At 41.1% G+C, this 25230-nt stretch overlaps 1 protein-coding gene across 1 annotated transcript; it reads right to left on the reverse strand.

Moving 5' to 3' along the window:
* Window positions 1-1220: 1220 nt before the first annotated feature.
* LOC139113925 (zwei Ig domain protein zig-8-like) lies at window positions 1221-25147 on the reverse strand. Its single transcript, XM_070675381.1, has 6 exons — window positions 22924-25147; window positions 12859-13025; window positions 6702-6912; window positions 5672-5799; window positions 3487-3655; window positions 1221-1560 (listed from the first exon to the last, which is right to left on the reverse strand). The coding sequence occupies exons 1-6, from the start codon at window positions 22967-22969 to the stop codon at window positions 1454-1456; spliced, it is 828 nt and encodes a 275-aa protein (XP_070531482.1). The 5' UTR covers window positions 22970-25147; the 3' UTR covers window positions 1221-1453.
* Window positions 25148-25230: the final 83 nt, after the last annotated feature.

Below are 25230 nucleotides of genomic sequence, written 5' to 3' on the forward strand. Positions count from 1 at the left end.
AGTCCGGTCTACAAGCACGACATACCCGACTTCCAGCCTTACCCCGGTCCCTACCTTTTCGTGGCCGGCAAGTCGATGACACTGCAGGAGCGGGGCCGCCGGAACCGATGCCGAGAAAAGAAAGAAGGGCAAACATTTGCGGTCCGGAGCAAGCAGCAACGTGCAAGAGCCGCCCCGCCCATGATTCCACGCTCGAGAGAGCCGAACGTGGCGGATCTTATTGACCATTTGAACGCTGGTCGATGCACTATGGCCAATTGACGTGAAACCCTTTTAGTCGGTGCTATAGAGTAAACACAGAAGCGACCGACCGGCGAATACCAAGCGCTTTTCTTCGGCTCTTGAAGATGCGATATATAATTTTCAAACGGAACTACTTAATATATAACGTAATTAATAAGCGTAATAACTGAAATTTTTACTGCGCCCGATAACCTTTAAATGGATACGCGGTAAAATTTAGGTCACATCGATGAAACAGAGATGTTCAAGATGGTGAACGTGGAGGAGCCGCAGGAGACCTCCGTTTTTAGATTAATTGAGAGCCGCGCGATTGAACGCGAAATTTACGCATCCGTATTTTTTCACGGTAAATTTAGTGCCGCGCCGTAATTAACGAGCATGAGATAGCGCGGTGTAATTAATGTTGTCATTAGTAAGGCAATGTCCGGAGGCACGCCGCGCATCTCTTCTTTTCGCGAGGAAAATCGTCTGGTTTAAGAATGCGCTTTATTGACTATAGCGATATAAAGTTTGCCTCGAAATATAACGAGGTAAACTTCCTCGGTCGCGTGATTGACGGAATACTTTTGCGAGAATTTTGCTACACGATGCATAATCCCCGACGATTTTTCACAAAGATTTTCTGAGGAAACATCAGAAAGGTTTACTTACCTCGTAATATCTTAATACCTCCCGTACATTATAAACGCGAGAAAATAAAAAACTAATCCAAAATTATTTCCAGAACCTTTAAATTAATTTAAAATCGTTATTTATTTCGACGGATTAGAATTAGCCTCAACTTAGCCAGTAACTTACGACGTCTTTTGCATTAACCGGTCAGTCAAGTTAAAGACAATCGTTTTATTGATATGTACATACAATAAATTTATTTACAAATAATACAATAAATTTTGACGCCGTAAGTTATTTCTTGATGATATATGTTAACAAAATACTACGCTCTTACCGATTATTGTGCCGTGCTGATATTTGAAAATTCTTTTTTTTTTTTTCTTTTATTTTTATTTTTTGGTCACGGAAGTTCGTTTTCATTTTCTTTTCGTTTAAACGGTAAATGGTAATGTTCGGTTTTACCCTGCACAAATATTTATCCAAGAAACGTTAACGACGTTAAGTAGGCAGCCCGCGATTCTCGGCGATCGCGCATTTCGTTTCATCGTGTCTGCGTGTAGGTGTCGGGTAAGTGTGTTTCCGCGTACTTCTCGCCTTATATAAACATTATATTAGCTATCACTAAAATTATAAAACAAATCGGCCGTGTCTTGGTGTACGACGAGCTCCCGTCCCCATGGTGCATCGCCGCTGGATGTTCCTCTGCAACAGAAATTTTCATCAATTCGATCTACGATTTTATACCACATGAATTAAAAGTATATAAAGCCCAGGGAATTATTATTCACGTCGACGTTTACTTTTTAAATTACAAATTGAACAAACGGAAAATAATTGTAAAGCGTAAGAAATAAAGCTGATTTTGTTTTATATACCGATTATTATTTATTACCCTATTTCGTTATATTTTTATATATCACGTTACAGATTTTTCACGCGTATCGTTAATATCGCGGCGTTATTATGAGAAACTTAAGTAGTTATCCCTCGTTCCATCCTGTGCATCCCAGAAATTAGCGAATACTGACTCAATCGAAAACCGATACAGATTCCTCGCAAGTCTGAAACTAATAATGCGCCGGACGTTTAATCAGTTTAGACGACAGGCTAAATTGAAGTTGCCGATACAAAACGAGTTTAAACGCTTTCTGGTGAATTACGTGGGCGGTAGAAAGGACAAGGTGGTAACAAATGAACATTAACGTGAAACTTTCGATATGTACACGGTGTACACGATTTTGTTTTGCTTTTTGCACAGGAAAAAGTAAATGTCGTTACAAGCAGAAATATTCGGAATAGAAATGCGTTGTGTTAAAATGTGAAACAAAAAAAAAATAAAAAAAATACAAACAAGCAAACAAACAAAAAAAAAAGAGAAAAAAAGAGAAAAACTACTATTCCCAACGTACGCGAAAGCAATATCGTAGATAAATGATGCTGACACATGATGACGATAACGTATCATCCGTTGCATATGTATCGGTGTGCATGAATCATTTCATCCGGCCGTACTACCCGCTGTTGTGTTCTAAACAACGCGCTTCAAATTTATAATTAATATATCGGCTTTTTGATTACACGCACATTAATCCATCCATCACGCATTGTTAAATAGAAGAGACAATTATGAACAAATCATCATAATCGGCAAATATATTTCGTCATTCGTCAATAATCGTTGTTACCAAAACGAAACTTTGTCACGTTTAAATTGTAGATTTTTTTTTTAAGCAACGCCGTTTTATAGTATCTCAAATTTTCTTCTACAAATTCTGGAACGTAGCTGAAAACGATGTTTAAAGACGGTAAAACAATTCATGCAATCAACTTGTAAGATTTACGTGGAAAGTCGCGTCGTGGGACTTGATTGCTCGCAGGACGAGAAGTGAATCTCGTAAATTTCGCAGGTTTCAAAAATATATATATCGAATTAAGAAGACGGAAAAAAGTGCGCCTTCTTTTAGAACGAATGAAACAATCCGCTTTCATTTTGATTTTATTTCGCTCGCAGCTCGAACGTTCTCAAAAACTGCGTGAGATTCTGCGCGAAAATCAGACTTTGTCAATGCTTTGTCATTGCTTTGTGCATCGCGAATCGAATGCAATGCGTTGCGACCGATAAGAGAAGAAAACAAAAAAGAAAAAAAAAAAAAAGAGAATTTTAAATCCACTGCATTTTGCAATTGCCGCACGTATAGATCTATTCCTGGTGCCGCGCGCTCGAGTAATCGACCGATTGTAACCATCGATTTCAGACTTAACGCGCGACTTGCCGGATAGATTCGAAGCTTGCAATATTTACAGAAAAGTCAATCAACGTTACTTTCGAGCAGCACTCTACGAGGTCTCTCTTCACCGATGGCGGACGACGTCATTTCTCTCGTTTCGTTGTAATTGCAACAGTAAAGCCGATTGGAGCTCGAATTTTTTTCCAATTTAACGGTAAACCACAAAATGTTGATCAGAAATGTAAAAAAAAAAAAAGATTTTTTTCACGTCGACGGATCATGAAAAATTGAAAAAACGCAACTCTAAATGAAACTAAAGATTCACCAAAATAATTGTTTTACCGTGAATAAAATATAACAATGCGCGCACGTACATGTGAAAAAAAATTTTTTAGCTTACCGTTAACGACGTGCACTTTTATGCTGCTGGGATTCGCGTTGCTTGGCTCGCATCGATAGATGCCGGAGTCGCTCGGCACAGCTTTTTGAATCATCAAACGACTCGTAGTCTCGGGCCCCTTTTCCGTGACGAGGCTGATACCGCCGCGCGGCGAATCGAAATTGATAACCTGCAACATAATTACAACGTACCCGTATATTTTTTTCAAACGTCGAAATTACATGCATGATGTATTCGCGATTAAATTGAAAACAGAACGCAGATGCGAACGTTAATAACAAAGGGACATTAAATTTACATACATAATATGATCGAAAATGCTCGATTATAATAACAACGTTATTCGATATAAAATAATTGTGCAATTAAATTATTAATAAAGAAACCGTATTGATCAGACGTTACCGCTTACTCATTACATATATTTCGTTTTTCCTTCAAACTCCTTTTCGGCATAAACGTTCTTTCTAAGCCGATAAGTAATCTTCGTAAGGAATTAAATTAATCGCCGACATAGCTTCCCCCGTATCACCGATTATGCCCGGGAACGAGATGGTACCCATCTGAACTTTGCACTATTGCAAGTTCCCGCGGATTAAGCCCCGCAAAGATGATAGCCGCAGGCAACTTTGGCAGCACCAGAAATAAAGGCTAATTTCTCTTTTGATTCGCGTCGCGTAATATCGAACACGTAGGCAGGATGTCGTATGCGTTTCACCCGCAATCGTTCTTTCAAAGACGCTGCTCCCGCGCTTTTTTCTTTACATCTCCGTGGAATCCCCGCTTTTTCCCGACAACGCAATGACGCCCCTTTGCCGGAAGATAAAAGGCAGCTCCCTGCGAGATACGAGGTAAAGAATAGCAGGAAACGTATATACGTTTCTTTCGTATTCTCTTTGAAGATAGACACGCGTAACGGCACGCCCCCGTACAGAATGGAAAAATATCTTTCGTTCTTTCCCTTTTCGTTTTCCTTCCAGTGCTTATTTCTATTTTTTAAAAGAAAGGATAAAAAAAAAGGAAAGAGGAAGAAAATAGTTAACTCGTCTCGCACCTCCGATACGATAGCGGAATCGTATCGCCGTGCGTGTATGCGTGCCTGTGTATCGCGTTACCGGATAAATGATTATCCGCGAATCGAAAACCGCGTAGGATTAATCGGAAAATAATTTTGTTCCTTGGGCTGCCGCGAGAACGACCGTGCGAGCGATCGGTCTTCTATTTCGCATTCCACTTTGATCAACGTGCGTGATAGTACCTTGCGAAAATTGCGTTACCTGCTGTTTTATTCTGGTAAAAGCACGTACCGAGTGTAGGGCGTATCTCCGGCGACCAACGGCATACCGATGTATCGGCGATCACCCGAGAAATTACTGCCTGCTCTCGCTTTTCCGCTCCTATTGATCGCGATCGTTGGTTTTCGTTGCGATACACGCATATACGTACGATAGTCTCATTAATGCGCAGCGGAATAATTTCCGTCCAGCGGATACCGAACGCGGAATTACAAATATCGGGCCCGCAGAAGGGAATTAAAAATTATTCCGTCATCGTGAATAAAACGGCGATGCGACGCAACGCGACGCGACGCCGCGAACGTTACGTCGCAAAATTATTCTAACGAGTTCGTCAATATTAATGGGTTCCGCGGTGTAATGTGCTCTTTGTGCCCTGGCGAAATGCGCGTTTACAATAACTTTTGTTACACAAAGTGGTATTAAAAGCACAAAATGCATTTTCCCATCGCAAAGAAAATACGCCTCGACAGACCGTATTAATCATGCGTGCCTGTTGTCCGTCTGACGCGGCAAAGAGCGTCGTTATGCGACTCGTCGCGAGATAAATTGCCGACGGACTCGGAAAATCGGAGATAGAACGCCGGAGCTGCGGTTCAGAATTCACGTTGGTCTGAAAGGCCACCGTGTGAAAATTATAAAGGTAACACGTAATTACAGAAATGAAATTTGTAGAACCTGCTTCCAGCTTATCTCGTTTTACCGCGACTAAATATGCAAAAAATATTTAGAATCAATTTGCGGTCCCAATTTTGTAAAGTTCAATTAAAAAGTTTTGCCGAGACTAAATTAAAAACTCAGAATTATTAAAAAATTTAGACTTTTTTTTTATTTGCTCCCGCACGTGGAACGTTATCTCTCGGTGATTTATTCGTGGGCGTAACACTCACCTCCGAATTATGACTCCAGGTCATCGTCGGGGGTGGCTCGGGGGCGAATTTTACGACACACGTCAGATTGATGGTGCTGCCCTTATTGACGAAGAGGTCTGGCGCTCCAACTATAATAGTTACTGGCTCTGAAACAAAAGATGATTGTCAATTTGAGACCGTGGTTACCCGAGTGTCGTGAAAAACGTTACGTAACCCAGCGATATAATTCTCGTCATATTTTCATTATGTTCAATATTTTTATCGCTCTACGCTCGAGCCTCAACCGAGTCTATCGTAGAGGAGAGCTTTTGGGTCAAGTCGTGTCGATAAGATCCTTTCTGCCTGGACGGCCCGTTTGAAGTACCGAAGCGGTCATTAGCGAGCTATCTTTAAAGATATAAGACCTCATATACTCTCTTTATGCTTGAATATTAATGGATAAAGCACATAATCGTTTTTTAAATATTAAAGATATTTCTGTAAAAGAATATCACGTTACATATATAAGACGCGAGGTATACCGCTTTCCGATCAAATTTTCGAATTCTTCTTTTTTAAATTTTGTGGAGAAAATGTAAAAGAAACGATGTACAATTTCTAGTTATATGTATGAGTTTCTGAAATTCAAGACTAATTATGGATAGAACTTTTCTTTCTTATATAGAAGTTAATTAAACGATGTTTATATTATGCGCAAACCAGCTGCAGAAGATACAGTTCTGCATTTTCTTCAACCAGCAACTTTTGAAGTTATATTACATCCAAGGGAACGTTTGAGTCTAACTTGCAATGTTACTGGAAAATTTATATCGCTCCAAATAAATACACTTCTCGATGAAGTGGAGTTTGACTTTGAAGTCACGTCACCGAAGTGAAAACTTGAAGGGAATTAGACACTCGAGGGTTTTGCAAACAAGATCGTTAGTGAGTATAATATTGACAAGATATCCGCTGGATGTAACAAGTCATCCCTCTAGACTCTTTCTGTTCTATTTTTTCTTCGAAGCAAATAAAATGGAAACGTCACGCATAATCAGTATTTACTCACCGACTATCGTTAAGTACACGGGGTGGCCGATGGGCGGGGTCGTAGATATTTGGCACTCGTAAATCCCGGAATCCTTACGCTGAGGATATCGTATCCTCAAGGTCCAGTCCTCCGTGTGAGGAGAGTGTAGTGCCTCGAAACGCTGGTCGCTGGTATAAGTGTAACGACCAACAGTTAGCAGATGTATATCTCGGTGCCTGACCCAGGAAACCTAAAACAAAAAACCACCTTATCGGTTATTCTCAACATAACCACTGTTCTGATTTTTTTTTTGCGCGGAAAAAGAAATCTCCTTAACAGATTTAATCGGATAAAAATTAATTTTGTTAATTCATCAACGGTGTTAGCGAAGCACCCGAACATATTGTATTAGAACCGAAGCGCGATGTAATTTTGTTTACCACAGTTAAATTAAAGTTGATTAATACTGTTTAATATATCATTTAATATACGTGTGATTGACGTGCTGCACGATGATTAAATTGACAATTTCCGCAGCACACATTTGTTATCGAGGCGGTCGCATAAAAGTCTTCGCTTTTATAAACAATTTCATTAAAATGCTTGAGATGTAATATAATGCAAAAATAGAGAAATAAAATTTATCACTCATAATGCAGAGCGTTTCGAGATGCACGGGTTTCGTTATCAGAGATCAAAGCACGTGATGTGCGTATATAGGCCACGGCCATGTGAGGAAATAATATTATATACCTATATGCATAGTTGAACTGTCAATATCAGGCGCGCGTTACTGCCCTACGGAATATTTATCTATCCCTACAGCGCTGCCTGCGGTTTTCATAATGCACCGTTTAATAAATAAATCGAAAGCTTATTTGTTTGTATAATGTCATCGTTCGACCGCTATTGAATTTTTACTTATCTAAATCAACGACGTGTTACAAACCGAAGCAAGCCTGCCGAGATTCCGAGTTAAATCCTCGTAAGTCTCGCTGGAGCCTATTAATTTTATCGCGTCGACGCGCAAAGAAAAAAAAAAAAACGAAGACTAAACTATTAGACCGTTGATGCAATTTCATCGGCTGCACTCTCCGGAGTAACATTTACATTCGATTGACCCTAATTAACTCCAGAAAATGGCGAAAACTGCGCGAGACCACCGGTATTCTTTAAGTGATTTTGTTTTATTCATTATTGATATTCCATCTGACAGTTTGAAAAGTCCAAAAGTTTTCACCGACTGCAACAAGAGTTCACGATTACAACGGATAAAAGAATCATTAGACACAAATAAATGCGGTAGTTCGCTCTTTTGTCATTAAAAATTAATTTCTAATTTAGCAAAATTTACAAGAATATCTTTAATATTAATGTTTTCTTCTGTAGTTTAACAATATTTTCCGTAAAATGTAGAAACAATGTGAACGTTTCATTAAATTGGAAAAAGGGAAAGTATTTCGCGTGATCGGACAAGGCTGCGGGCACACCGCGCTTTTCGGATCATTTTACGGAAACTTCGATGTATTAACCGATCGCGGGCTGACGTCCTCTCGACGGGAATGACGTTGCCATGGAGAGATTCGTTTTGTCCTGGTTCGTCCTGCATCCGGCACCTGCGCCAGCTGGAGCTCTCGAGATGACACGGCCGTGTTATTGGCATTAGCGTTGCCGGCTGAAAGCCAAACAAAATCTATCCATCCTGGCGAAGCGATGGGGTTGCTGGCGCTTGAAGAACGAGAGGAAAACAGAGGCGTCGCAACTGTCGTGCGCCGCGCACACCTAACACGCTGTGCGAATGCAAAATCGGCTTTTGGTAGCTGGCTATTGAAATCGATCCTACAGATTCTGAGCGCTGCGAGGGTTTTCGGCCGCGATCGTTTCGCTGTACCTGGATTCAGCTAAATTCTCCATCTTCGTAGCGCGGGCGGCTTTTACGAAATGAAAGGATTACATTTTTTTTTTTATTTTTTTCTTTTTCAGCTCGCGCGAGGCAAATAGAAATGACACGCTTTCTGCAATAAAATTGAAATTTTCAAATATTCCGCAGTAAAATAAAAGCTTTTTTTGTATCGCACAGAACACGCCAGAAAGGGTATAATATGAAACATTTAATTAGAATTGAAAAGTGAAAACTGCATGTAATACCGTAATGTAGATTGCAACGTATAAAAATCGAAATGCAATTAAAATTGAATATTGATTAATTATTCTCGACATAGGCAACGTATACATTTTTTATTTCGCTGAAAATATCTCGTCCCCGTATACACGATATCAGATTCAATTCGTGTAAGCTTCGCTTCGAGATGATAAAGGGTTTAAAAGCCACGGGAGCACAGTTGGATCTCTAGATTCGCTTTATACGGAACGCTGCATCGGGGATGCAGACATGATGGAGATGTCGCATTGTCCGATCTCAGCACCGAATCCCGACACTTGCGCGAGCCCTCGCGTACTACAGATGACGCGTATGTGTCATTGGCATTAATCGCTGCATTGTTTAGCGAAATTCAACCGCGACACCCCCCCCACACGGCAATGCTGCACGATACTACTATACTGTGCACCGGGATGCATCTCTGTACGCTTATTCCTCAATTTCACGATAAGAAAAAGAAAAATATAACTGCGATATGCTCGAACGTTCAGTATTGAGTATAAAAATATTGCATTTTGAGAGAGAATCTCCGTTTTCGAATATTTCGAGATTATCCTCAAGTGTTTGCACAAAATGCACCGGACATCATCAATTTTTCAATCATTCATAAATATATTAACTGTTTCGTGACTAATAAATAATTATTATCCATTGTGCCGTGCACGCTACATTAATTTAATATTTTAATACACGACGACAATAATTTAGTAATGTTACAACGTTTGCAATTGGCCTAGAATAAATAATTTATTTGTAATATTACCTCTCCGTAGACTTTAAAGCCGATAATCAGACGAAATGCGGCAAACGCGTTTGCTTATTCTGACCTTCGTTCACGGATTCCTTCGTGATAAGAGAGAAAATTATGATTGACAGAAGTGTTTACGATATAAAGATTCGTCGATCTTCGTAAAATGCAAAAAAGAGAGCAACAAGCGCCTTTTAATAATCGTGAGTGCTTTGTAGCTCAGCGTAGCTTTTATTTCAGGAAATAAACAAAAACCCTATCTGGAACGTACTGACAGCAGTAATTTAGCTTAGCGCGACTGAAACGAAGTAAAAGCGGGCGACACCGCGCATCTTGAGCGATAAAATTCCGAGGCTGGGATACGGCAACTCATAAAGCTCGCGGGACTCAACTGTCAAGGGATTGCGTGGCATAATTTTATTCAGAAATAATGTCAATTTCTCAAAGTTGCTTATACCGAAACTAAATATATGTATATACATATACATATATAAAGCGCGCCTGTTTAAAAACTGTTCGTCCGCCTGTTACCATTCTAGCGTTGAATTATAATAATAATTAATATTAATTTAACACCTCGACAAGTTGCACCAATATTTCAAGATTCGTTGCATGTAGCATATCGTTGTCGTCGACATCCGTGGCCGTTTAAATAAATCGAGCATCCGAAACACAATCTGCTCATTTGGTTTAATTTTGCAGTCACAGCTATGCGTTAACAACACGCAATTGTGTGCGATTCGAAAAAAAAAGCAAAAAAAAAAATTGAGGCGGGAGAGAGAGCGAGGAAGGCTTCGATTAATATTCATAAATCATTACGAGGGTATCGCGCGACCAACAAGCGGCAACGAAACACGAGAAACCTGGCGTCCATGTGTTTACGATTACGCTTCGTTTATCAAATTTTTATATCACTCGTTGAATCTGCTGTTAATCAACCGTCCATTGTGGATATTTAAGCCGTGCCGTATTCGAGCGCGTTTACGAGCCGTTCTCGTGTTTGCGCAATGAATAAACTGCGCGATCACCAATTATTATCGGGAAACCGCAAAATGGATATCTAGAAATGCAAAAGATAATCATGCGGCCAATGATTCGCTGTTACGATTCACTGGGGTATCGTATCAAAGCAGCGAGTTTATCTAAAGGTGTAAGCGCCGTAAATTGAACCACACGCAGCAATAATTGAATGAAAATTCATCAGATTATTTAATATTCTATTTTTAGTATATGTAAAATAAAATATTGCGCGGCAGAATACGGATAATGTAAAAAAAAAAAAAAAAAAAAAATCATATATTGAAATGCCAAAATAAATGCGTTTTAAAATATCGAACTGTATTTAAAAAGCAAATTCAATTTGAATTACAGCACGGGATGTGAGATTAGTCGCTTGCTACTTTACGTTAAACTATTAACTCCTCTCTGTTAATGATTCAAGTGCATTATGTCCCATCAGAATAGCGAAGATGTCCAAATCGTCCGCACGATGATGTTGATCTACCCTCGGCGAAAAGCCGATTTCAAGCTAACCCAAACGGATTACGATGTCTGCTAATGAAGACGACCATTATCGTCCGACATGTATTTGCAGCAGCTTCTTAGTCAGTCCCAAGCAAACTAAGCAAACCTAACCGATAATGATGCGTCTTCGCAAGCCACGGTGGATTGATCTTTCATCGCGCTTATGATAGCGGAGCGTCATATATCAGCGGATTCGATGATATCGTATTGCCGAAGCAAGCTCGAAAGCGCGGAATTAAAAAGAAAAAAAAAAAAAACGCACGATGCCAGCGACAGAACTTTCAAAAACTCGCGTGACTAATGTTTCGACGCAATTGTATTTTGCTTTTTATCGAGAATGAATACCTCGGTCTCGGTGCCGTTAGAGGAGAAATGCTCGACACGAGAGGTTTAATGAAATTTAAGCGTCGCTCCGTTGTAGCTCGCGACGCGAAACAATCCAGTCTTCGAACGGTGGCCATGCATCACGTTTGATTTCCAGAAAAAAGAAAATGTCACGAGGCAATTCTATGGAAATTGCACGAGCTTTATTACGGGCGCACGCAAACTTGAAATTTAGACGTAATAAATATGCGATTATGGAAGCGCAAAGGTTATCGATATGCGAGGCCAGTTTCGTGGCGCGGCGACGTTCTTTAAGAACTTACGATCGGCTGATCGTGTGCAGTCATGCTATCTCGCACTTACGGGATCAATCGCCAATTCTTCATTCTCGATACATTTATTCATCGATACCGCTCGATCATCCGAACAGCGGAATTAGCTGCGACGTTTAAATGCAAATGCGTGAAGAAGCCATGAAGAAATGTAAGCTACTTAATGCCAATGACAAGGCAGCGTGATTAAACGTCAAAATCATTTTCGGCTAAAGCAATATGCAGAGAAAGAAAGAGAGAGAGAGAGAGAGAAAGAGAGACGGTGTAATTACAGAAGAGAAATTTTCGAAGCGATGTAATTCGTCGACGCGCGATACGCAAAAAGAATGCTTCTGCTCGCTATAAGAAAAGCGGTTAATAATGCAGGAACATAAACGCTAACATCGTCTGCCTTTTTCATGAGACGCCAGCACCGTGCACGATGAAGGAACAGTAATGTTTATTTAATAGCCCCATTTACGTTGGACGGACTGCGCCCCGGACTTCGCCGTATAAGAACAGCGATTTTATATTTCATAAGCGAAGCGTGTCCCCATAGAGAGGCGCGCCTGTTCGCATTACGCGCCGTTGTTGTAATTATAACGTTGTAATTACAACAACAAGGAATAAAAGTGCTTGCGAGGAAAAACTCGGGCAGCATAAATTTTATACGCGAATTAAATGTGAATTCGATAATCTCCACTGCAGTTAAACGCTTTTAAAATCTTAACGAAACGGAAATAGCGCAAAATATATCGCGATACTTGCCAAAGAACTATTCAAGCCTCGACCCTTTGTGCGCTTTATCTCGGTAATTGGTGCCTGTTACGTTTTTACTGATACTTTCGTGCAATTTGGATGACACTTAAACTTTCCATTCATGATCATCGATCGATTAAAAAGTCGTTTAACGAGTCTTTTGGTGACGGGCGAGCGAGCGGGCGAATCTGGCGACGTGACGCGCCGTTAAAGTATCCGCTACGATCGCGAGGAAGGGTCGCAAGGTCGTTCGTGCGACTCTACTCTTAAATTATTCAATAGCAACGTGGGGTAGTTGGCCGGCGCGCTGTCCGCGAAGATATAGCGCCTTTGGTCACGAATCAGACGATAGATTTTTCGATGGCTTACCGTTCGATTTCCCAAGTTCTTCACCTTGCACACGAGATGCACCGTCTTTCCCACCAGCCCGGTGAAGTTCGATTGCATAGAGATGTCGAAATGTGGACCGGTGCCCGGCGTCGGCCATTCCTCCAGGAAATCGGTCCGAAAGTTTCGTAGGCATGACGCTATACCGCCTGAAAGCAAAAAAAATTGTCATCACGATTAATCCCGATCTCTCGGAAGAAAACCATTATAGACAGGAAATTTTCGACCGCGCGGAGAACAGATTTGCGGATCCGCAGTCTAGAATAGATGCCTGACAAGATTATCGAATCAATCTTAAATAGCGTATCTTCTCGCTCGTGATCAGTGATCGAACGACAAGAATAACGCTGTCACACATTTTCTACCTTTTCGCTTCACTTTTAACGCGACTAAATCGAGTAGTTAAACTAGCAGCGGAAAAATCGCACGTTTCATTATTCTTCTCTCTTTTTTTTTTTTTTTTTCCTTCTTTTACCGCGTGTCCGTGAATGTATTTCGTATGTTTAAAGTCGACGACGTGCGTGAAATGTTTGGAGCGTCCGGCAAGCTCTCGGTGGATTTGGGACGTAATGCACTTTGTCAGGCCACCTGATTTTCGAAATGTGTTAGACGGTGTCTCGGGCATCAGCCCGTTAACGTTTACGTCACATCGGAGATCGTACACAGCATCAACGTCCATGGATTGTCGCGTCACGTCAGTCGCGTCACGTGAAAGTTCGCGTGGCAGTACGTGAACGGACCTATTTAAATACATCACATTATATCTTGACGTGACGGTAACGTTCCTTTTCGTGACGGCAGCGCGACGTTACGGCCGGATTTCCCTTGAAATCTGCGCGTTACCGTGTACACGCATACTGTGCATTTACTAGCTGCTAAGCTTATCGCGCGTGCTGTTCGAGAGATATTTTCCCCGCGTATCTTGCGAGCGTTATATAAAATATAGGAAAGATTATTCTATTGAAATAAATTAATTCTGTGGAGGAGACTACGGCGCTGGCGGATTTATTAATAATTGCACACGAACTACGCGCTTTAAATATCAGATTAAGATATTAACTACGGTATCGACTTACGCTAAAGCTCTTTTTTAATCCGCTACTGTGAATAAATCTCAAATTTTTGATATTTAGAAAAAATAGTTTACTACAGCACGATGTAGTTCTTTTGAAACCTGCAACTTTTTTTTTATTTTTTCCTCTCTTATATTAATTCAACATATCTCTTTCCCAAATAAGCTTTTATTTTGCTACATTGAAAAGTTTCGTTAGAAAAAATACGTCTTGAATAAAATATAAATTGCAAAATTTTCGTTGGATGAAAAAGAAATGTAAAAAATGTAACGTTTCAAAGTAGTCCTAGTTTCGCTGTTTGTTTTCATGTTGGATTTCGTTAACGGTACCGTTTGATTGAATTCACTTTTCAACGCAAAGCTGTTTTGTCGTAACATAAAAAATCGACAAACATTATTTGCAAAACAGCGAACATGGAAATAATATACATCTGGTTCGCGCGATTGTTTCTTTTCCATTTTCAGTTGCAGAGGAAAATTATCATTATTAATAATATATATATAGCGAAATTTTGCCAATGCGATGCAAATATTTAGTTGGCGATCACTCTTGATGTTGCATATTATTATTAAATTACTGTCGACGTTTCGCGCTGAATATCTATATAATTTCTTTCATTAAGTTTCTATTTGATTTACGTTCCGCAACTTTAAAACAATGCGCGTCATACTTTTTACATAAAACAATTGTAATTGTAATTAAATAATACAATTTAATTAAGCATCTCCTCGACAAACGTATTCCAAAATTGCGTCGACGTGCTCGTGCCGCTGTTTTTCGAGCTAAAGAAGCACGTTTACGCCCTGCGCTGTACGAAAAGTATATTTTCCCAGGGAAAATCTATCGAGGAGAGAAATAAATACAAGACCTAAATCTTCGGCGCAACTTAGAACGCGAGTACTGTTGCCACCAGTTTGAGATAGCTAATGCAACTATTCTCCCGACGTTGACAATAATTCATCCGTTTCGCATAATCCGCATTCTTACACTCGAATTCACGATTCTTGATTAAGACGAGGAAATACACAGGCAACTGCAGCGGCGCAAATACCTGGGGCGCACGCACGAACTATCGCCAACTCTAGAATTGCACTTCCGGATCAGCTGTGTACGGGCAAGCACTTTCTCAGTTGCGAATTATATTTCGTCAAGTGCTTCACAAAGCTAGACAGCCATACGCCGCGAATTTCCGACTGCACGATGTTTAGGGCGAGTTCACGATTAACGCGGAATTGCATGTACTCGCGCTCGTTGCCGGAGTTGATTTCAACCAGGATGGAGATACCTGCTCCACTTCCTCGCCACACATTGTCAGCGAATATTTAATCACCAAAAGATCCCTTGAATAGTCGTAATGCAATCAGACCGATTTTCAGCCGCGATGCAAATTAAAAGTATTCGCCCCCGGGAGCGTAAAAGATATTACTAAGATTAAATTTCGTACATATTGCGATTAACGCAAACTTGCAGAAATTAAGAACTCGGAGACGTTGAAATTTTCTCAAGACCGAAACATTTGCATAATGAAGATAAATTGAGAAAGTAGGATAGAATTTATAATTACACTCGCTCACTTCCCATTTTTTTTTTCTCTCTTTCTTTCTTTTTTTTTTTTTTTTTTACAATCAATGTTGACTCTTTTCCACACTTTTCTTTTAAAGTTGCATTTGTGCGGTAAGACCAACGCATTTTTCATGCTCTTAACATCACTGCAAGACAATGGTTAATCTCCGGACTTTAACGAGAGAATAGCTTCCGGGCTCGTAAGCGCCATGAAGTTTAAAGGCGACGTAGACGTGCGCGTAATATCAAACTTCATCGATGACGGGATTAAGTATAATCGCCGCTGGCGCACACTCTATTTCTCTTCGTACCTCCAGTTTCGTCGAACTTTTCGAAATACCAGCCGACGTGCCGTTGCGGATAATATGAAACTTCGAAACGAATGGATTTCCCCGTAACGCAACGTCGCGCGCGCCGAGGGCCGCGTGAGCGCGTATTGTCATAAAATAACCCTTCGTAATTGCCTTTCAAAACTTTTCGCCGATGAAGGCACTTCCGTGACGGGGAGAACCGGGCTCCGGGCCCAAGTTCGTGTAGACCGCTACACGTCGAGTCCGTTTCCGAGGCCCTCTCGCTCGCTTAGGCCGTTGCCACGAACTTAGGCCGCCCGCTCGATGCGAGTACGATCGCGCGAGCTCTACGTTGTTCATTTCCCGCTCGCGAAATTAATTTTCCTTCCCGAATTCTTTCGCGGGAACTTCGCCGCGTTCCACGCGAGAAAAGTTCAGCCCCCGCTGCTCGCCTTTCATCGAAATTTCCGAGCGAGGAATGCCCCGCCAATTGAAGGGACGATATTTATTTCCTCGGCGACGCATTCAATTAAGAGCGGTTCGATTGAGACGTAAACTACTCAAATAAATATCCCCGTTTTGCGCTCGCGACGATATTTTCGGAATACTTAAAATATTTTTATTTGCGCGCGCCTAATTTAATTTTTCTATTTCCGTATCATTTATCGATACTCTTCACGTTTATTTGCACCGAGAGTTTAATTGTATATTTTGACGAGATACAAAACTGTCTTTTATACAAACACCACCGTGAATAACTGTTGATACGAATTAATCTTATGCGATTGCTGCTACGCTTTGCGCTCAAAATAGGATGTTTAAATATGTATACGCATATATGCACGCATTAGCCGGACACGAAAGAGAAATATTAAGTTATTAATCACTTCGTTCCATATGCAAATTAAATTATACGGATGTGGAAATATCTGATAATGAGTAGTCACGACATTTTACGTTTTATATTTCATTTCGATGCGACAACAATTTCTCGTGTGACAGAAACATCCGCGTTTTCGCGTTGTTGTGATTGTTAATGCGAGTAAACAGATATGTAAATGATTTAAGCGAACTTCCTGACGCGCGGAAAGCGATCGGATTAAAATCTCCTTAGCGGGTGCTACGTTGTTGACGCATTGGATTTGGTATTGATTCGAACGACCGCCAGTGGATCGAGTTTTACGGTCCTTTTACTCGGAGCAGTTGAAACAAGTTCACCTCCTGATTATCGGATCAACCAAGAGAGCTGTTCTGTTATGCTGAAAATTAATTTTCCTTCAGAAGCTGCGCGAACACGAATTTTCCCTCCGTTGCCGTATCGACAATTTCGAATGTCCCTTTAAAGTTGTTTTTTAATTTTATTAAACTCCGAAAAGCATAATTTAATTTTGCGTCGCAATTTATTGAACTTTGCTCTCGCCGGGATAATATTTTTTTAATATTTTATTTTCTATGAATTTAATTTCTTTATTAATAAATTACTAAAGAAATTGTTTAATCTAATTTGTGTACCCGTCCGTTAATTCTCGAATTTGAGGAGGAAATTTCTTTTTTCTTAAACCTTCGTGATTTATCTGTTAAATTTACTTATTTATTTTTGTCTTATCTGTAATCAATTTAATTTCTCCAGAAAGTTGCTTGTATCTGTCTGCCAATCGCAAATATTCTGTGTAAACTTAAACTTGTCCCCTCTCTTTCTCCCTTTGATCGGCACTCGAGATACACCGGGCGCAGGAGATAGCCAGAGATAAAGACGCATTTGCGAGGGAAGTTTATCATAGGCGATGGATTATCTATAATCCTTCGCCGGAAATTAATTTCGCGCTCGAATCTACAGGAACGATTTTTGCGCGGGTTCGATCAATCCGCCCGTCGCGTACATCACCGTTGTCTTTTCGATCTCCCCTGATGGAATTTCAACAAAATCGTTTCGATGCTGCGGAGGAAAGGATATCACTGCAAACTGATCGAAAGTGGAACCACTTCGAGTCGTGACCTAATAAAGTAGAAAGCAAGAATCTTGGGTACGAACGTACGGTGGTTTATTAGTAATATATCTCATCTCTTCCTCGCCGGCGATGTCATTTAGAGATCCGTCCGTAAATCGCAAACAGCTGCATCGATTCATGGAAGACAGAACTTCAAGCACCGATCGGTTTTATACGCAATCGTTATAATTATTTCATACCCCGAGGTCACGAAAAAGTCCCGAGAACCTTTATCGTGCTTCATCCGTCAACGTAGAGGTAAATTCTTTCGGATGTTGAGGGACAATAGTCGGTTTTGGCCAACCGGCCGCAAAATCCTATTTCCCGTTGTTCCTTGTCTCTCCCTTGCAATCGGCTTCCTCTCTACAGCCGGATAAGCCAACTTTGTTTCCTGGCACTCGAATACCCTGTATACACTTTTTTATTACTTTTTCTTCCGATGGACAGCTAGTGCGAGCTCCTGCGGGTGGCGGTCGCGTTTCGATGGATGGAAGAAGAGAACGGAAGAGGCCACTGCATTTGCAAAAAAAAAAAAAAAACTCGGAGTCGAGTGTGCTTGTGTCACTGGTATATCGATTGAGGCCATCGTTTAGAAGATTCGAAAGATTAGCACTAATTTGTTCATCGATTCGCTCACGGCAAACGATTTGATTTAAAGATTTAAAAATATTAACTAAATTAATTGAATCATTGTTATAGTAATGATAGCTGTAGTAAAGCCGTTCATAATTATTTAATAGCAATTTTTGATATTTGATAGCATCGGTATGAGTATGAAGTAGCAATCGTTAAATTTTATAATAGAAATAATATTGAGTATCAAATTATATTGTTAATCGCGCAGGAATACACCAGTATAAAATTTAAAACTGTAAAGCATAATTAAAATAATACCTGTCAAAAATGTTATTTCGTAGATTTAAAATAAATAAAAAAAAATTTTTTTACACGAAATGTCCCGATATTTTTTAATCACTAAAATATAGATATATATTAAATATACATTTATTTTTAAACGTATTTTTATTATATCGAATGATGTTTTAATTGCGCCACGCAACGACTTGTTTATAACGTTACCGATATTGGTTACGAAATCTGAAAAAAATATCAATTTAATAAAGTAAAAATTCTTTCACACAAATGTGCCGTAGCAAAAACATCGCGTTATAAAGTTAACAATAATTTTACGGAACTCGAAGCGCAACCATATTTTATAAAACTTTCGCGGTACAAATAGAAAATATTCACCGAACAGTTCCGTATACCTGCGAGAGAAGTTCCGCAAACAGTCGGGCAATTTCGTGTTTGAGTACATTACATTTTTGACGAGTCCCCTCGGGTGTACTATCCGTTTCTTACTTCATGCTACCGGCTTCGAAGATCCATTGTGCATCGCCCGTGTCCCTAAATTTCCCATCGATTTCCACGCGAGCGAGATATCTTCGACCGTAACAAACGATTCCTATATTCGACCATTTATTTATCTACATAGCCAACGCCCGGGCCATGTATACCTGTTTACCCATCCACCTAATGTACTGCTCGCGCGCGTCGAAGTTAGCGGACTTTCCGTCTTCCATCGAGGCACACGCCGCACACCCGGGACCCTCGATAGGGAGAAGATGGGGCGTGAGTAACTATCGCGAAAACTTTTCGCACCGCCTTTACTCCCGGCTACAATATGCCGCCACGAGATCGAAATAGCGGTCCTGTACGGCCGTGCGACCTCGCGAGAACGCCACCCGGCGACGCTCGTCAGCGCCGCTAAATTTCCGATCAGTCATACGAGGGCGAGCGAGGAAGGCTCCCTAATTCTTCCATTAATCTCCCGTCGCGTCGCGCCATTACCCTTGCAAATAAGTGACACGAGTAAGCGATGTCGCGCCGGTGTTCTTATTACTGCCGAATGCGTTTATTCCGTTAAAATATCTCGCGGTTTACGTCGTCCCGTTGGTCCCCGGCGTTAATGAAGAGTCATCGTCGTGCGCGGACACAGCGATGCGTGTAATATAAGCCCCGCGTACTAATTACGCGGACTTTGCCGTTGAGTAAATATAGAAGCGTCGTCGTACATTGACATGTAGCGTACGGAGAAGCGCGCCGTGAATGAAGGTACAACACACGTCTATTCAGTTTCAACTTCGCCGTCGCGATAACCTGCGGCACGTTCCGGTAGTACGGCTCGTTGAGTTTTAACATAGTCGATACGTTTGCGTCGCATAATTCACTGTCCGATAATGTTAATAATATAATGGCGCGAGTCGTGATGGGCAGAGTGCCGCGAGAAGCTGTTAATGAGTCATTAGATAATAAACGTCTGAAGCATAATGAACGGTGAACGTGTGTTCGCGAGTGCATTGCGACGACAGAAACGTCGGCGACTCTGCCGTGTCAAATATAAATATATTGCATTAATTTTTATTTTAAATTAAATTATTACTTGTAAATTATAAATAAAAAACTTGGTAAGTAAAATATAAAGAGCTAATTGTTTCAAGTTTTTGACAAGTTTTATCTGACAAGCGCCTATAACGTACCTTTATTTATTGCAAAAAAAAATGAAGATAGACACTTCCTTTACTCGATAGATAAAACTTAAAGGCTAAAACACGAGCCCTAAATTTCCGTAACTCGTGAATTGTTGATGCGTTATCGAGGCATTTACTTTAACCTGTCACGTAATTTTTTGATAAATAAAAATTTCAGACACGCGTTTCTTAACAAAATATCCTCTTCTCTCTTTCTCTCTCTTTTTAGCGTAATAATATCGTGTTATGCTCTGACACCGAATTAAAGCTACGTCTTTTGTGGTCGGTGCGCCAGTAATTAACTAAAATTTGAATTTTAATTTTTGTTGACGTACTACTACGGTGCGCGCGGTCGTTTATCGCCCTCGTTGGTTTTAATTATGTCGTTACACATGAAAACGGAGAAATAAGCGCGCAGCTGGGAATAAAACAAAATAACACCTCGGAATGGGAAATACAAGGTAGGTAATGGTATCCGACGCAGCTACATTTTCCCGTCTCTTTCGCTTTCCTCGGACGTTCTAGTCGAACTAGGAACTTATCGTCACGACACATTTCATTCGGCGAGACGCACACACGTCTGAGATACGAGGAGAAAATCACCGAGAGTTTTCGCAGCAACAAACGTTGATTTCACCGGAGAAACTTCAACGCGAATTCAGCGGTACGCGCAGGTAAGAACGAAAATTACTACCTACGTTAATCCGCGTGTAATTCCGTCTTTCCGAAACTTCGCCGATGATCCTCGTGCAACCCATAAATCTTGACGCGCTTTTACTTTAACGATACGTAACTCATTTGAAATAATTCGAGAGTGTACTTGTATGGATTTTATTTCTGATAAGCTTGATAAAATTAAGCATAAAACATCTCGACAATTGTGACGACGATTTAAATTAACGCGAGCATCAACTTACTTTATTTATTATTTAGATGTTAGTGTCGAGAGTTACTTGTCGTATATGTATACAGGTATTATACGTACATAGATACAATACTATAATTGAAGTCATAGCTCATGTAAGTTGGATAAAATATGCATGCGCTTTCACTGCAAAGTCAATGCTTTTTACCTCCCGCACAATTCCCGAAAAATGTTATTTTTCGCGCAGCAAAATGGAAACTAAATAAAATTTTAACAAAGAGTGTGAAATTTATAAAATTGAAAATAGCTCAAAGCGATTGCGCGTCATACCCATGATTAATACGTATTTTATTGAAACTTTTATCAGCCGCTTATTCAGCTATTTGAACTGGAAATTAATGCGAAACGTGAATGCTAATCGAACGTGCCTGTTGTTTCTGTTTTGTCATCTCGACGATGTCTGATTATAATTAACGAATAAATAGCGTCTAGTGGATTCTGTCTCCTAAAGCACTATTTTTTTATCGGCGATACATGGTTGAACGAATTTTTTGAAACCTGCCTTGCACATTTTCACGAGAAAGTTGGATATGTCGTTTGCACCGCGTGCCAAATATTGGCGTATTTCCCAGAAAATTTCCAACCTTTATTCGCGTGCTTCTACTAAAGACATATGTACCCGAAATGTGTTAATAATTGCACATGAATTTTTCAAAAGAAAAAAAAATATATATATATACGAATAATATTATTAAAAGCTTGTTTTTAAAAAATTAAAAAAAGATTTATGTAATATTAAATAATAAAAATGATTAAGAATAAACTCGCAGCACACATTAAATTGTGATTCATTACAATATTAATGTAATTCTTGTATTCAAAAACGTAATACGAGTTTCGATAATTTCATACGCAATTATGCAAATTGATTCGGCCTTTGCCTTTTATTTTAAGTCCAAAGTCTGTTATAATTTCTACGTAAAGCATTATTAATATTCTGCTAAAACCAACTACAATATATAAAACTCATTAGAATGTTGCATATTGCATGACGGGGTTTTATATATTGTTTCATTCTCAAATTTTGTAAATATTCAGCGGGGTCCGTTATGTGTGGCAACGCTTTTAAAAAGATGTAAAATATATTTTGATAACTGTACGTTGTATATTCTTCTGACATAATTCCTAAAATTTTTTCATAAAAATTCGCGTCGGAGGTAGTCTATAATGGTCATCGCGTACTACATCTATGCAGATTGTTGTACACGTTGACGTTGAGATCATCAACGAGCCCTTACTTTCGCACGGTGACCTGACTGCGTCGAGTCACGAAATATTAATTGGAAAGGGGGACGTACGTGCTTGGGACTTGCGAACGTAACAATATACGGTAGTTAAAGCCACGTAATATACCGCCGTTATTAAGTGCCTCAATAATTACGCGTGCAATTAACGTGAATGCATCGAATAATTAGCGCATCCATAGTTCGAGAATCGTGATCTATTTTGCTTACTGACCGTTGGCCATTACGCACTTTGATTTTCTCAATATTTGAAGCATTAAGCTGATAAATTGATACAATTGTGTGCGGAGCGCTGTTGCGTACACACGTTGTATAATGGCAATCGCGTTAATATTTAGTACGCGTAAGATAAACGTCCAAATCGAATTTTTCTTTCGTGATTACTTGTACTATCAAAAAAAAAAAACTGTAAAAATAAATGCAGGACACTTACCAAAACAAATTATAAAACAGACAAGTGTGGGAAGAGAAGTAGACATCGCTTTTCCCCGGCGTGGCTCATTCACATATTGATATACTATCTCAGGCGCATCGCAATCGTTTTCGGGAGATGCTGAACGATAGAGATGAGTGGTGCACTAACACACTTTGGGTATCGACGATCGCGACATTCCACGGTAATTCCCGTTCGCGGCGGGCAGAATCACTTCCACTTCGTGCCACCGTACATCCGTTGCACAGCCACTCACAAGTTAGAACGCGGTGTCTCAATTAGTTTTCCCTCGTCGATAAAATCGCGCTGCTTAACAATTCGCTCGGTGTTGCGAAACGATTTCACGGCGACGCCACATTCTCTCAATTACGGAGCCTACGTCGCTAATTGCGCGTCGCGGTTTCTCGCGCGAGTCGCGCCGTAATACTGACGACTTTAATAATCAATTAAATATTTAATTTACTGCTCGCGTCCGTCGATTATACTGGCGTCGAGAAAGCGGCAATCTGCGAACGATAAGCTTGTTTTTCTTTACATCGCGGCGCTACGACGGCAATCGCAACGGCAATAAATCTTGACTCTGATTATGCTGACTCTACTTAAGCGATCTCTGGATCGCCGTTATCGCTCGCTCCTCCGACAGAGATTATTCCCTCGCGATCCATATCGACCGGCGCGATGATCACCTTCGTCCGACGTCTAAACGACGTCGTCTTCGTGCCACTCGTTACGTCGATGGCCGCGAGTTCGGCGACGATGCATTAGGCTGATCGCCGTTATTGATGCAATCCGCGCGACGCACCGGACGTTCCATCGATCATTCCCGCCACCGGTTATTTGCCCGTTGTGCGCGGCTTCGCCACATTTTTCCGTGGCCGCAATTTCTCTTCCTCAGGCGGGATCGACTTCGAACGTGCCTCGATAGTAGCCGCGAACGAGGGAGAAGAAACCTCGCCTCCGTTTCTTTTGTCCCTTTACAGGCGCTGCCGTTCGACCACTGGGTCTCTATACAAATCGATCTCTTTCACGTTCACGAGCTCTGTCCGTCGCGCGAAACGTTCGATTGCGGGCGGGCGACCGACAGGCCGCAGATTTTTTTCGACCCTTCAATTGCACCTCCACGTCGGGGTTGCGGCTGAAACAAACCAGCTCCGCGCGCACAATACGTTGTAGCACCCACGAGACGACGCGTTTTACGAGCAGCTTTTAACTTTAACATTTCCCCATCAGCCGTCGCTGTAGATTCACCGTGGTAGAGGCAATTTCTTCTTCTTCTTTTTCTTTCTTTTTTTTTTCTTTCTACCGTGCTTTCCTCCCGCCGTCTGACTTGCCCTTAATACGTTCCTCTTTGCGCTAATACCACCGGCAATTAAACGCAGCTCCTCGAGAGACCGTCGACGACGTTCTTAATTGTTCTGGAGTGACGTTTCTGTCATTAAGCTAGAGACAGTTTCACGCACGATTCACGTTCTACCAAGCAAAGCACTGCAGGACGGAATTCGCGAAATTATTCGCATACGTGTTTACAATCGACGATTAATTTTTTTTTAATTCAATTGGCAACGTTTAATTTTCCCTTATAATAAATTTCGTTATGATTTTTCGAACGGGGCAGTGAAAAAATTATTGCTCTGATCTTAGAACTTAGCTACTTCCGCGGCTATGAAATATTCGCACAGTTATCTAAAGTTCTTCGAGTTCCAGAATTAGTTCAGTGATTTGTAAATGCGTTCTTCGCTCTGGTCTCGATCTCGGACGAACGTCACCCGAAACGGCTCGCGAAATAATCCCAATCTTCCAGCGAGGCAATCCGTTCACCGCCGATGCCGACTTCACTAGGCCGTCACTAACACTTCGTCATCGTGGGATCGTGAATCGCACCGTTCTCGCGAGTGTGTCGGGAGCGAGAAAACTTCGCAAAGAAAGTCCGTTCGAGGCGAAAGAGCGAATTGCAGACGAAGTGACGATACGCACCGTAAGTCTCTGCCAGTTTCAGAGAATCGCACCGCGGGGACGGAGTCTGCGGGGATGCGTTTTCATATCGTCGGCGGAGGGACTCCACGAAAGAGAGGGTTCGCGGAAGAGGGTCCTCGGGAGCGCGAAGACCCCTCTGGCGCGTACTTCGCCCCCTGACACCACCGGGAACGCAACGCGCGCGACGCGACGGGGAGAGAAGGCCGCGGCTCTTTCGAAACGGCGATGCTCCCGCGTCGACGATAGCCGAGGGACTACATTGCGCGAGCGCCACTCGGGCGTCGAGCACGCAGCCGCCCCGTCCAGCCCGCGGAACTGCGCCTGTGTGCAACC

The sequence above is a fragment of the Cardiocondyla obscurior genome, linkage group LG03, assembly GCF_019399895.1.
Source record: "Cardiocondyla obscurior isolate alpha-2009 linkage group LG03, Cobs3.1, whole genome shotgun sequence".
Taxonomy (NCBI): Eukaryota; Metazoa; Arthropoda; class Insecta; order Hymenoptera; family Formicidae; genus Cardiocondyla; species Cardiocondyla obscurior.